The sequence below is a fragment of the Tetrahymena thermophila genome (assembly GCF_000189635.1).
Source record: "Tetrahymena thermophila SB210 genomic scaffold scf_8254377, whole genome shotgun sequence".
Taxonomy (NCBI): domain Eukaryota; phylum Ciliophora; class Oligohymenophorea; order Hymenostomatida; family Tetrahymenidae; genus Tetrahymena; species Tetrahymena thermophila.
In genome coordinates, this window is record NW_002476161.1 from 20,780 (window position 1) to 35,031 (window position 14,252).

The following is a 14,252-nucleotide window of genomic DNA, read 5'->3' on the forward strand; positions in this document are numbered from 1 at the left end:
AATAAATTGATTAAAAAAGAAATTTTTGAATTTTTGAGAGCATTCTTATTGGAACTTTTCCCAAATAGATAAAAATAGAGAAGAATAATTTAAAATTTTTTTTGATATTTTATTACTTTAAATGCTTAAATGACTGCGTGATTTCTAAATTATTTTACTTATATTACTTTGACTTTTTATTTTTAGTATAATATGACTTATTTTCTATTGTAATATTAAATTTTCTATTTAAAAGTATGAATAATTTGGCATTTCATATATTTTAAATATTGTACAAAAAGTGTTTAACACTTTAAACAATCGTTAAAGGTATAAAATACTACTTTTTCAAAGTTGTCTTTAATCTCTCGAAATAATTACCGACATATTATAAAATTCATATTTAAGAAAAATTAAAATATTATTAACTAATCAAATACATTTTTCAAATTTTTAATGTTTGACTTTATTTTTGATGCTAATCCAAATTTATATCAATACAAACAAAATAAATATTGAACAAAATGTATCCATAGTATTTTAAAAATATATAAAATATCTAATATCTTAGCTCTCTTACTAACTTACATGATTCTCATGAAATATAATTAGTTGTTGAAGCAATTTAGTTGTTTAAAAAAACTGTATTTAAAAAAAATTTATTAAATAAAAGAGATATGATATTTATAAATAATAACTTATTTATCGAAATGCAAAATTCTAATGTTTGATTAATCACAATTATCACCAAATATTATTTTTTTCAAATAACTTTTAAAAGTTCAAAAAATAAATTGTCTTTAAAAATTAATAGAAAATATAAATATACAAATACAAGTTAGAAGTTGATGAAATATAAAAAGTATTTTAGTTTATTAGAAATAATATTATAAATTGTAAAAATAATGTTACACTTTTATGTTTTAAGCTTTTTTTATAGGGTATATATATATCCTTTATATTCTCTCAAGTTATTATTTATTTAAAAAATTTATATTTTATTAACAAAATTTGAAAAATAAATAGATTGGATAAAAAAAAATTTAATCACTATGAAACACTCTTCTTTAAAAAGATATTTTTTGATTCTTTAATTGATGGATTTTATTCTTTTTATCTATCTTAGATATTGTTTATACACAATATTTATTTTTTAAAAATACTTTGTTTTAATTAAAAAAGATATTTAAATCATCTATGACTCAAATTATTAGTGTGTGTAATACTAAAGCCTTTTTAAAAGCGCTTGTTCATCTATATTGGGGGCTTAATTTATGACTTCACTGATTCTTGAATATCTTCAAATCCATCAAATAAAGTTAGGGGTTTATGATTTGATTAATAAAAATCTGATTTGTTGTATTTTTGTTAGATAGTCTTCAAGTCATTTATATTATTCACATCATTTAATTAATACTACATATTAGATAATTAATAGTTACTATTTCTATGCCCATTATGAGAGGCTAGATGGGCGATTGAATTTGTTACTGTATTTTCATTTGTATTTTAAGGAAGGTTTGTAAAACTTTGAGAATGATTAGCTGCTCCATTTCCACATAAGGCCTTTATTGGACCTATCTCATTTTACAAACTTTTTCTTTTTAAATCTTATATTTATTTTATTGATATATTTTTTCTTGAATTTAGATTTGGACTACCGCTCACAGTGCTGTTGAAACTGTTAGGAGATAGGAGCTTTTACTTTTTAATGGCAGAGCTCTTTACGAAATTGTTTGCATTTGGGAAGTTAAAGAACAAGTTTGTACCTTCTTTATTTTTATTTAATGCAGAATATGGTCTAATTTCAGCGTTTCCTGATGTTGGTCTATTGTTATTACTAGAATTACCTCCCTCTTTAGAATTTTTTCCTGAGGAGTCATAGGTAAATTTTCTTTAAAGGTACTGTATTTATTGTACTTATGGAGAATCCCCACTAATATTTGTAGTAAGCATTCCTCCATATCCATTTGCTTTGTATGATGAGCTACTTATTTCATTATTTAAATTGAATTTAGAATTTTAAGGAGTTTTTGCAAAAGTATTAGGAGTAGTATATAACATGTTAGCAATAGGAGTTTGTTCTTCTCTTTCTTCTTCTTATACAGGTGTGTGTTGACCTTGTAATGATTTATCATTACTGTTACTATTCTGATTTGATATATTTGCAGACTTGAAGTTATTGGCCACTTATTTACTTACTATACCACCATTCTTATCTTTGTTAAACAAACTGTTTCCATTAATAATTTTAAGAGATAAATTCTTTTTTTGCATGCCAATAGGTGATGATACACTTGTATTTTAACTAAGTTCATTCAGTTTTGATATTCTAGAATTGTTTTAAACTTAATCATTCGGTGTACTTATAGATGGATTTTAACTTTATCTGATTACTCTATGAGACCCAGCACTTCTTAAATTTAAACTAAAATGCTTTTAGTTTCGTTATTAATTCATCAAATTTTCTGTAGTGGTAGGTTGATTAGCTTATTTAGTGTCTTTTGTTAGATTATTTTAAGGTAAAGAGTTTACCTATCCAATATAATATTCCTATCTTTAGCCTTGTGGACTATCACCTTGAGTGGGTAAAAACTTTGGGATAGACTTTAATGAAGTATGATTGTCAGGAGATTAATTTTCGTGGTTTATAAATCTTAATGATGGAATGCTCATTTTGTGCTAAAGAGCTTATTGAGGATTTACTCTCTATTCATCATTTTAGTCATTATACTCTATATTCTTTGAAGTTAGGCATTCCTCTTCTATAGGAGATATTATTCCTGATTACATAGATTAAAGTTTGTGCTTTTAGTTACCGCCAGACTATATGTTATCCCTACTATTGCAGCTTATCAAATTATGTTAAGATTAAGACCTAGCCCCGAAAAGATCATCTTGCTGCTATTGCGTCATAAAAGCTTAGGAGCGTATAGTAATAGGATAGGATAATTCACATTAAGATTTATTTTTAGTGTGATAATATTGATCTTCACTTAAAGGAACTGTTCCTTTTTTTATTTTCTATTCACTTTTAGCTATTTAAGTTACAGTTTCAAATAAATTCTTCTTTATCATATTGATTTTGTTACTGCTGGGGTGGATTTTAGGAGATAACGGCCCAGCTTATTTTTTTGAAGGATCTATTTATAAAATATTAATTGATATTGACTTTCTTGTTTAGTCCTATTAAGATTATATTTATGCTCTAGGTGCATTTAATTATTCAGGAGTTATAGCTGGACTTAACTGATTTAAGCTTTGGTGATGAGGTATATTTCCATTGAAAAAGTATTGATTATTATTTTCTTAGATGTTATTTAATGGGAAATTCTTAAAATTTGGACTTGAATTTAGTGATTTGTAAGGCTCCTAAATTAAATTAGAAAAAATATTTTTATGATAAATTAAATAAAATAAAAAATGTACAATAAAGACGATATTATGCTCGTCTTTTGATTGACTTGCATCTATTTTAATGTGTTTTGTGGCTTTCTTTTTTAGACTTTGAAATAGTTTATTTTAGTTTTTTTCTTATTGTTCTTTTAAATAGTTTTTATAAGGCATTTTTTGGATCTGCTTTTTGGTTACGATATCATCTTTAGTATCATCTGTGAATTTGAATTCTCTCTTTTCTTCAATTTTAATTATATCTTTGAACATTTCATATTTACTCACAGGAATATCTCGATTATCTAATCCCATTAAGTTTATGTTTTTATCTTCTCTGCTAGAAATTGTTTACATGAGGTTTTCATTATTACTTGCTATGCTGTATTTCTTTTGCTTGATTTGTTCCTTTTAGCTTGGATGATTTTAGAAAAGTTCAAATAATATTTCTTATTATTGTTGCAGTGATAACTCTTTTATCTGTTTGAAAGGAGAATTCTACTAAGAGTTAGCTGGCTATTAAACTTATTTTGCTTCTTGCTTCTCAATTAATTATTTGAGAAATTAGTTTTTCTCATCTAAAATTTTGCTGTTTCTTTAATTATTTTGGTTCTACTAGCCTTGATTAATAAATTAAGTGATCATAACTTCTTAAAAAAAGTTTTAGCTAGTTTTGCTTTTGCCTTAGTTTTAATTGCCCTCTTCTTCAATTACTTCTTTATCCTCTAATAATATATTAAATGATCATTGTTAAAAAATAATAAAGCTATTATTTGAAATTGTTTTAGAAGTCATTCCTAAATTTGCTTTAATTAATTTCTTCAAAAAAAGAATTCTTTTTAGTGTTATTTGTAGTAGTTAGCTAAAAGAAGACAAAAGAATAACAAATAAAACATAAAAATAAATAAAAATTTTACTCATCTAATTTATTAGTTTTTACAGACCCTCAGAGAATTATTTTTAAGAAACACTATCTAAGTTAGCAAGAGATTTTCTTTGATTTAATTAAACTGGTATATTTTTAGAAGATTAAGGTTTAGTGCTGTTGTTACCCTGATTAACGTGCTATTCAATCATAGCCATCAAATTTTAACTTAAAAGCTCTCTGTTTGATGTTATTAAAGAATATCGTTTATCTAAGGCATCTTTTTTACCTTTCCTAGTTAATTATTTATCTTCTAACAAATCATTTCCCGTCATAAATTACACTATTTGGTTATCTAAATTAAGTGAACCTTTCTTTAGCAATTTTCTTTAAGAGGGTTTTTAAGCCTTCATATGATCATCCAAATTTGTGAAAGATGATGAGTCGGAGAATTAATCTGCAATAAGCTTACGCTTTTTACTTTCTTCTTCTAATTATAAGTTATTTTAAAGCTATTGCCTATCTTCTTTTAAATATTTCCAGAATTTATCAACTTGCTCTTGTACTTATTAGCACTTAGCTTTTAACATATTTTTCTTTTATCTAACATGCTCAAGCATATATCTTTCTCCATTATAATCTCCCATAACTTTAGCTCTAAATAATTATTTTCTAATTCTTAATAGCTCTCCTTCAACACTTTCACAAATTACTGTGTACGATCTTTTTGATGAATCAGAGCTCTCTTTATTATCAACAAAATTGTTTTTTTTCTCAATTAGTTCTTCTTCTCCAAAATACTCATTTTAGTTAAATGTCATAATCTATAAATAGTAAAATTGAATATTTAATTTATTACATGATTATTTATGTTTTTCTATTAAATGTATTTAAATTTGAGAATATAAAATTATAAATTAATTAATTAATTAATTTGATTCGAGGTACTATTGAATTTTATCTAAAATGTTATTACCTGCATAACTTTAAATTCTAGCTTTTTTTCTTTTACTCTGAATTATTCTATTGCCTAATCCTCGAGTCTCTTTTAGCTTAAATCATTCTCTTGTGGACCTTTCACATAAAATTTTTTCATAGCCTTTTTGAAATTTAACATTTAAACATGAATTAACATAAATTAATTAAAATATTTTATACTTTAAAGGTGCCTTTTGTAACAATATACATAGCATCTGCTTCCTCACCCTCTAGGAATACGCTTTATTTATTTACAAAGCTCTTGAAATCTGATCTAGAATATATATCTCTTAAGTATCCTTTGTTTATTTCCTGCAAAAATGCTAGTGATTCTAAATATGCTAGTTTTGAGTTTATTTGATTTTTATTCTTAAGAATTTTGTCAAAAGGTCTTTTTTATAGAGTTAAAAATTCACAATCTTCTTCACAAATAATAGTTGCCATTCTCGGCTTATTGCTTATAAGAGCTAGTTCACCAAATCCAGCTCCTGTTGGCATTACAGCAACCTTAATTAATTCAGGAATTTCAGATTGATCATCTTGATTTTTTTTTATATGAACAGAGCAACTTCCGCTTAATATAATATAAAATTTATCTCCAACAGTATCTATATACATTAAAAAATAGATAGCATTAATCAATAACATCATTTGAATATTTAAGAATTTTTTAAATTCATATATGCGATAAACAAATTAATTAATCATAATACTTATCACTATGACAGGATGTCCTTTTGGATGTTATTCATACATCATATATTAGCAGCATTATTTGTGAATCTCATCATCCTTTTCTTTTTCATTCAACTCTTTAAAGAATTTTATATTTTCTGTTGCTTTTTGCAGCTATACTAATTGAGACTATAACCTTGTAAGAGGTGGTTTTTTTAAAATTTCTACTATCTTTTTTTTCTATTATTAATTTTACAAAATGGTTCTTAAATATTCGTGATTGTATGTTTTAGTTAATAGTTCCATTTGATATTTTAAAACTTAATTTATCATACTTGCTTTTGTTTTTCATCGTCTGTTATAGGGGCTTGCTAAGAATTTTAAGTCTTTGACTAATTCATTTATCGCCTGATTTATAAGCTAATAGTTAAGTATAATATACTGTTTTGTAGTGATAAAGAAAAAAAATATTTAATTTAGCAGTTATTATTATTTATTTTTTGGAGATCTTTTTTATTATAAAGTATAGTAATCATCTATCATCAAAAAATCTAGTCATATATCGAAGTAGTTCAAAGTAATTAATTCTTATTTGATTTATGCACAAATTAACTACTGAATTAATTTATAATTAGTAACATTCTATTTAGTTGATCCAAGAATGCATAATTTTGTTTGTTTGCCAACATGCTTTTATCTATTTTTAATAAAATTTACAGTCTTATCTTTTAAAGGGAAAATTTTAAATACTCAAAATCACAATCGTCTTGTAAAAAAAGTAATCATATTAAAATAAACAAGATCTTTATATTGTAAGAAAAATTTTAACTTACTTGGTAGACATAAATTAAGTATTTACTATTAATGTAAGTATCTTTAATAACTTTAATAATAATTTATCAATACATTTTCTTTTATAAAATATAGAGAGAATGAAATTTTAATGTTAGGTATATTTTGGAGTTTTAAGTTTAAATTAAATTTATTTTATAATAATTTCAAAGAAATAAACCAAAATAAAAATTGGAACTAGAGACAAGAAATGTAGGTATTATTATAATAATCTACATTAAAGTGTAAACTAAATTGAATTTTGAAATAAAATTTAAAATTGTTAAAATTTTTATTTTAAATAAAAGTAAGCAAGCTTTAAGAAATAGATAAATTATTTATGAAATTTTAAATCACTCAAATCTAATTTATCATTTTAAATAAATTAAAACATGCTCATACATCCATAAAAATAATTTATTTATTTTAAAATGAAAAATATCATAAAGAATAATTTTTTTAGATTAGTAAATTTATTTTTTCTAATAAGTTACGAATTTTTTATATCCCTTTATTGATTTTTAATTTGGCATTTCATTATTATTAATGGTATTATCTCTTTTTTTACTTCATGAAAATTTTCTTAATAATTTGCCACTTATTTCTATAATAATCTTAGCAAAAATTATATTAAATCAACTCTTAAAAAATATTTTCAAGAATTTAAATAATTATTTATTATCATTTTATAACATTAAAAAAGGAGTTTTTAAATAAATATGTTTTGAAATTGATCAATAATGAATTTTTAAAAATTTTTAATAACTAGTAAACAGATAATATATATACATTTTTAAGTACTTTATTTTCAGCAGAAATTTTATTTACAATTTTAATTAATTAAAATGAAATTTTTATTATTTATTTATTTTAGATATTTTCTATGTAAATATTTAAAAAATATTTTAAAATTTAATGTTAAGAGGATTTAAGAAATTTTTTATTTTTTTATTTGTTTGTTCATTATAAATTATGGTCATATTAAAAAATTTTTTAATTGTATTCCTAAAAGATGTTTTTATTAGGAGGTAGTTCAGGAGGAATAGGAAGTGATTTAACTATATCGTTATAGTTGTTTGAATTAATATCATTTTTAAGTCTATTACGTGTAGGTTACTCTCTTAGTTTATCTTTTAATTCATGAGTATCTAAAAGCAGTAAATCTAGTATTCTCTCTTCGTTTTCAGATTCGTTTTATTTGTTTACCTTATATTCTTCTGGATTATATTATTGTTGTCTTTAATTGCCCTAAGTTATTGGATTATCGTTTAGTTTTTATTGATACTGCTAAAATTAATTTGGTAGAATCTATTGATCGATCTTGTTTCTTTTTTAATTATCATATGAAGATTATCTTTAGAGTTTATTCTCTAATCCTAAATTATCGCTTAGTGTCTGTTTTCTTGATAGAACATTTTAATACTATTGCTGCTGTTATTCGATTTGCTAAGATAATAATTTATTCTATTGAGTTGGGGGTTTTTCGTATTGTTAAATTTTGATATTATTTCCTTAGTTCTTATTATCTTGATAGGAATTAATTGAAGTATTTTTGTGGCTATTTTAAACATTGCTATTATCTTCGCTGCTAATTTTACTTTTGTACGATCTGTGTGTAGGTGGTTTTCTAAAATATCCACGTGAACGATAACTTATTTAATTTCCAAAGTTTTAGTCATATTAATTTTATTACAATTCATAATCTGGGTTATAGTCATATCCTTAATAGTTTGCTTCTTATTAATTTTAATCCTACTAATAATTCATAGCTACTGAAATGGGTATTCTTTCTTTTGAAGACATTGAGTTCCTACTACTGCTTTAAATTCCCTGATTTTACTTTATTTGTATGTTTTCGAAAAGCTATTAGACTTGAGTCTACTGTTATTGCTAACTTTTTTGGTTTTTTAATGGTGAAGGCTAGTAGTGGTTAGCTAACATATACTGTTGTATTGCATAATTTTAATTTATCATAGAGCTTGGATTCAAATTATTCTAATTCTTTGAGTGCCCTAGTAAATTTTAATTAGAGCGTCTAAGATTCAATTCTTACATCAAATCAAAGCTCAAAAATGAATTCCTCGACTTGAATTAATTCATCTGTTATGGAGTAATTTAGCTTACCTCATTTTCGTTTTCATCCTAAAAAAATAACTGTGATTGTATTATTGGTCCAATAACTTCCGTCCTAACTGTTTCATTTCCATCAATAAATGAGCAGTGAGCAGTTTTATGAGACTGATTAGTTATAACTCTTTTTGATGGAGTGAAGTGAATCGCTGCCACATTTCCTTTTTTTCCTGATTTCTTTTTCCATGTCTAATGATCCAACTATTCATCTTCTAAAAGTTCTACAAGTTCAGTCAAATCTGATTCTTTCTTTTACTATTCTGGTACTACTCCAGCTATTACAGATTAGTAAGAGACAAATGGTGATTCACATCCAGACTAGTTTTACGATCCTACAATTTTTTTATGTTGCATTTCATTTATATAAATTTTATTGTTATTATTATTATTATTATTGCTTGGCTTCAAATTTTATATATTTTGTCCTTGTTGGTGCTTTTCTTATATTGATTAGTACTCTTATTTACCAATCTATATGTTAGTAGAAATCTATTCTGTTAAATTTGAACTAATTTGATCAATCCACATCTTCTAATAATTTGATCTTTTTTAGCTGTTAACACGACTTAAAACTTCATCGTTTTCCTATTTTTCTTAAATTCCAAATGACATTGCACTACTCTTTTTTAATGCAATAGGCTGATTTTACTAAAATGAGTTTGCATTTTGAATTTAAGAATTTGCTTCATTTTTACTCTCTTCTTAGTCTTATTCAGTTAAATTGTTAGGATTTCCATAATTTGGTTGCAGGAATTTATAATTAGGAACTGAAATAGTTCTTTATTACTTTGAAATTTAATAGAACTATTTTTAGTTATCATTTAGACTAGCTTGAGCATCATCTTGATTAATTCCACTAACTAGAGAAGCAGAAGGTAGTCTATCATGATTGATGCCACGAGGTTCTGAAGTACAGCGATTTTGGCTTAAACCTAATTTTTAATTGCTGTATTTCTCATGACTTTTTCTTAAATTTGAAGAAATTTTCTCAGCCGATTTATATGGATTAATAGTCTTTATTACACTTCTACCTCTTCTAACCTTTAAAAGCATTTCTTTTTTCGAATCTGTGCAAAATACACCTAATTATTCTCCTTCTTCGTTATCATTATTATTTTCATTAGGAATCTCTTCACCTCCATGATGTATAGTAGCAGAGCGTTCTTTTTATGAAGTATTTAATCTTAGAGATCTTAATTCTCCAACAGGTTTTTCCCTTCCAAGAATTCTATGAGTAGATGCACTCCTTTTCTCTAAATTGCAAATTTAAAACAATTGTTTAAATGGAAAAAATATAAATTTAATTACCTCTATTTATAATTGCATCTGAACTCTTTTGTAATAATTTCATTTATTGTTTATCATCGTTATTTAATGACTACACCTAACAAAATTTTTAAAATAATTAATAAAAAAAATAATTATTTTTTTATTTTACATTTATTTAGTTTAAGCTTTGAGGAACAGACTCTACAAAATAATAGTAATTTGAAGAATTTTCTACAGAGTATGGTTGGGCTATAAGAGGCTTATTAGCTAATTCTTGCACTTTATTTTCAGTGTTATTTTATTAATCCTCTTTAAGATCATTTAAAGAAAGCTTTTAAGACCCATTAGGATTGCTAATAGTTTTTATAGGACTCTAATCTTCATAGTAGAACTATTTCTCTTTTTTATAGCTATTTTGAAAATGAGTTATCGAGCTTTACTGCATTTTCTTTATACTCATTTCCTTGATCTCTTAATTAATAGGCTCAGGGTAATTATAATTTTAAGGATTGTACTCTCTTTTACTCACACTATTCTGAATGATATGTTAATAATCTACTTCTTTTTCCTATTCACACAATCCATTCTCATTTTTTATTTTCCTCCCTTCTGGCGATTAGTTATTCCCATATTTCTATTGGCTTACATATTGACTTGGGATTGAATAGTCAAGTTGCTTCTAAACACTGGAAGGAGTTTTCTTTCTTTCTGTTTTTTTTCCTTTTACTAAAGAATCAAAAGCTTCATTTTAGTTGTTCAGCTTTTGATCTTAAAACTAATCAACTTATTTTGAAGCAGATAGCTTGTTTTACAACTTTTTATTCGAAATGGGTTCAATACCTTACTTTTTTCTTTCTAAACTTGAATTGGCCTATTTTTAATTTTTATTCTTAAAATATTTTTTTTTTAATTTTAAGAGTATTACTGAGTTAAACAAGCTCTAATTTAAAGACGATAAAATACTGATGCTATCTCTCTTTTTCATCTTTATCTTTCTGATTGGGGAGTTTTTTAAGCTAGGTAGATTTTATACTTTTTTAGCACTGCTTATATTCTTTAGAACATCCATCAACTATTTTAAATAAAAATAAAATTGAAAAAATTAAATTATTTTATTAATTTAAAATAAATACTCCTTTAATATATCCTTTTATCTCTTTTTCTTGATCATAGTTGACTCCGTATAGTTATTATTCCTCTGTGTCTTTAAGCTCATCTGTTACCATTTCTCCTTTGCTTTACTGCAAATTATTTTATCCTGTACTAAGATTATCTGCTTACTAAGCTGCTCCAAACATTTTTTTATTTTTAAATTGCTTTTCTATAATTTGTTAAATTCTCTTTTTTGTTTCTTCTTTTATTTGACCACTTTTATCATCAATTATTCTATTCAATGATAAGCTATTTTAAATAGAATATTTTGATATAATATTTTAACTTTTTAATGATTGAATTACTTTGGCTTAGCAACCCTTTTTATTGATTTTATTTATCTACCATTTTCACTTGGTTCAGTATTTTGTATACTCTGATTATGACTATTTTACTACATACTCATGTTAGGAAGCTTTATATTTAGTTTGCTGTTGGAAGCATTAACTTATCTTATCCTTCTCAACCTTAATTCACTCACTTTAATAAAAATTTAAATTTAGTTTACTTATTAAAACAAATATTTATTTACATGATGATTGATTTTTTTGTAATTATTGTGCTCCATTACCATTTTCTAACTTTATCTATTCATTTATTTGAAGCTAATTATCTTCGTTTTATTCAGAATTTTGTTAAATTTATATATGATTATCAATAGCTTAACTAATCTCAATACTTTGTTGTCTATCTTGCTTTTGTTTTGCTATATGCAATGACTTAGAATTCAATCTGGAACTTAATTAATCTTATGAAACCAAAGGCAAACCATTATTTGCACTTTTTCTTAAGAAAGAATTGCTGTTTCTTTTACTTAGATCTGCTTTTTGAGCATTAGTAGATTAAGATGGATGATACAAGAGTCTTTCAGAAGATTTATTATTTGAATTGTATTCATTAGTTATATTAGTAGGAAGAATATTTGAGTTACTATTATAAGAGCTATTATTATTTGTCTTTGTATTGTTTATCCTAAATATGCTTTCTTGTTTACTAATAACAGGATTATCAACATTTCTTATCATGTGCATTGAATTTCTATTTGAATCTAGTTTTAATTTGCTTTTTTAGATAGGCTCAGGTGTTACTGACTTGCTAGTTATTTATGAATACCCTACACCATTATTATTAGGAGCTATAACTCCTCCGCTATTTGAAATCATACTAGGACTCTTATCATTAAGGATACTCTCTTTTTTTCTTTAAGAATCTGACATATATTTCTCATTATAGTAATAATTTTTATTTCCACTGTTTTATATTGTAGCACTATTAAGTTATTTACTACCACTTTATTAATTTTATGATTTTATGCTTTTATTCACATTAGCACCCATAAATACAGGTGGAATATTTTATATAGAAGATGGATATTAGCTGTTGTTTTCTTTTGAAAATATGCTTGCATTTTTATCAAGTTAATTTTTTTCACGATTGCTATTATCAGAAGATTTGCTATTTTATTAAAGAATAATGTTTGACTTTTTTTAGCTATTAGAGTCGAAGTCTTCTTAAGTTTTTAAAATTTGGATTTATTTGTTTACTGTTTATTTTTTGACATCATCATTTTATTCTGTTTTTTATCTACTAGATTGCTAATTATTATATTATTTTGTTGGTTGGAGTAGTTATTTTTAAACAATTAATTCTTAATTTATATATTTATTTTTTTAAGGTGATTCATTATTAGCATTATTCAACTTATTTTTGCTTTATTTATTGTTGTTAGATGAAAAACTATTAAAACCAAGTGTTTCTTAATTGTTAGCTTGATAAAGAGAATAACTTTTTTGCTTCACTGGAGCTTAATTGTTTGTATTATTCTAAAATCTCATTTAAGAATTCTACGATTACTATATTTTACTATTTAAATTTATATTTTCTTTAGAGTTGTTAAGCATTAATTTATTTTGATTATTTTTCTCACTTTGCGGTTGCACAATGACTTTTTTTTATACTAAATCCTAATTTGGATTAAAGACAAAACTCTATACTTCCTAAATCTTATCAATCTTAGAAAATTTATTACTATTTGATTGATCGTTTAGATATAAGTTCTAGTTGAAGCCTTTATTTGCACTGTTATCTTTGTTAGCACTATTATTTTTTTGAGCTGAAAGTTAAATATTAGAAGATAAGTTCTTTAATTATAGGTAGCTGTTATTCTTGCTGAGCTAAGACTAAATTCCAAATTGCTCATTCTTGTTGCTTATTAGTTATATTTCAAGCTCTTTTAGTCTCTTTAGAGACTCTTCTCTCTTTAAATCTTTTAGCTCTAAACTTTCATTCTAGCTGGAATTATGTTTCTTGACCCTTTCATTTTTGTAATTCTTGAGAGTAAGTCCTATTTTATATTTTTGATGGTGTTAATTTATTTAACTTTTTTAGTAAATATCAAGCTAGCTAAGTATAAATTATTTGAAAATTTTCGTTGGATATTTGTCTGATGCCAACTGAATTAATTAATTAAAAAAGTATAGCAAAATATTAATTGGTTTTTAGATAGGGCACAAACTATTAAACAAACAAATCTAATAAATTTTAGTAAAATTTTAATGTGGAAATTAAATTACTTCTCTATGCACTGGTTTCTTGTTAATTATTTTTCTTATTAATATTTTAAACTCCTCCACCACTATTGAAGTTATTGGAGGCATAATTACTCTAGTTAGTGTTTAAAACTCCTGATATCCCACTTATATTTTCAGACGATGATTGTCTTGAATGTAAAACAGATTTAGGTCTTTATATTCCCTTAGATATATAATGAACATTAGGAGAAACTCCTCTCGAAGGAGTTTTTTCCTTTTATTATACTTGATGATTCATGTTAATATTACTATTGCTGTTTTTCTTGACTTTATATTTATCTAAATTATCATTATTTATTGTGTTTTTTCCTTAATTTTATGAAATTGGTAGAGGGACATTATTTGAATTAGACTAAATCATCATTTTGAATTTTTACTATGCACTTAATTGA

The 14,252-nt window shown here is 24.5% G+C and overlaps 2 protein-coding genes across 2 annotated transcripts; both read right to left on the reverse strand. All coding sequences in view use genetic code 6, as the record gives it.

Annotated features, from left to right (window-relative positions):
- Window positions 1-1,170: 1,170 nt before the first annotated feature.
- Window positions 1,171-6,288, reverse strand: TTHERM_00715670 (cyclic nucleotide-binding domain protein; the record flags this gene model as incomplete). The annotated part of the gene is made up of 7 exons (XM_001031926.2): window positions 1,171-3,351; window positions 3,409-4,094; window positions 4,287-5,058; window positions 5,211-5,333; window positions 5,393-5,820; window positions 5,926-6,127; window positions 6,223-6,288. The coding sequence occupies 7 exons, from the start codon at window positions 6,286-6,288 to the stop codon at window positions 1,171-1,173; spliced, it is 4,458 nt and encodes a 1,485-aa protein (XP_001031926.2).
- Window positions 6,289-7,678: 1,390 nt separating this feature from the next.
- On the reverse strand, window positions 7,679-14,043 carry TTHERM_00715680 (hypothetical protein; the record flags this gene model as incomplete). The annotated part of the gene is made up of 7 exons (XM_001031927.2): window positions 7,679-10,101; window positions 10,157-10,232; window positions 10,287-10,988; window positions 11,043-11,189; window positions 11,251-11,518; window positions 11,575-11,749; window positions 11,802-14,043. 7 exons carry the CDS (start codon window positions 14,041-14,043, stop codon window positions 7,679-7,681), a joined length of 6,033 nt encoding a protein of 2,010 aa, XP_001031927.2.
- Window positions 14,044-14,252: the final 209 nt, after the last annotated feature.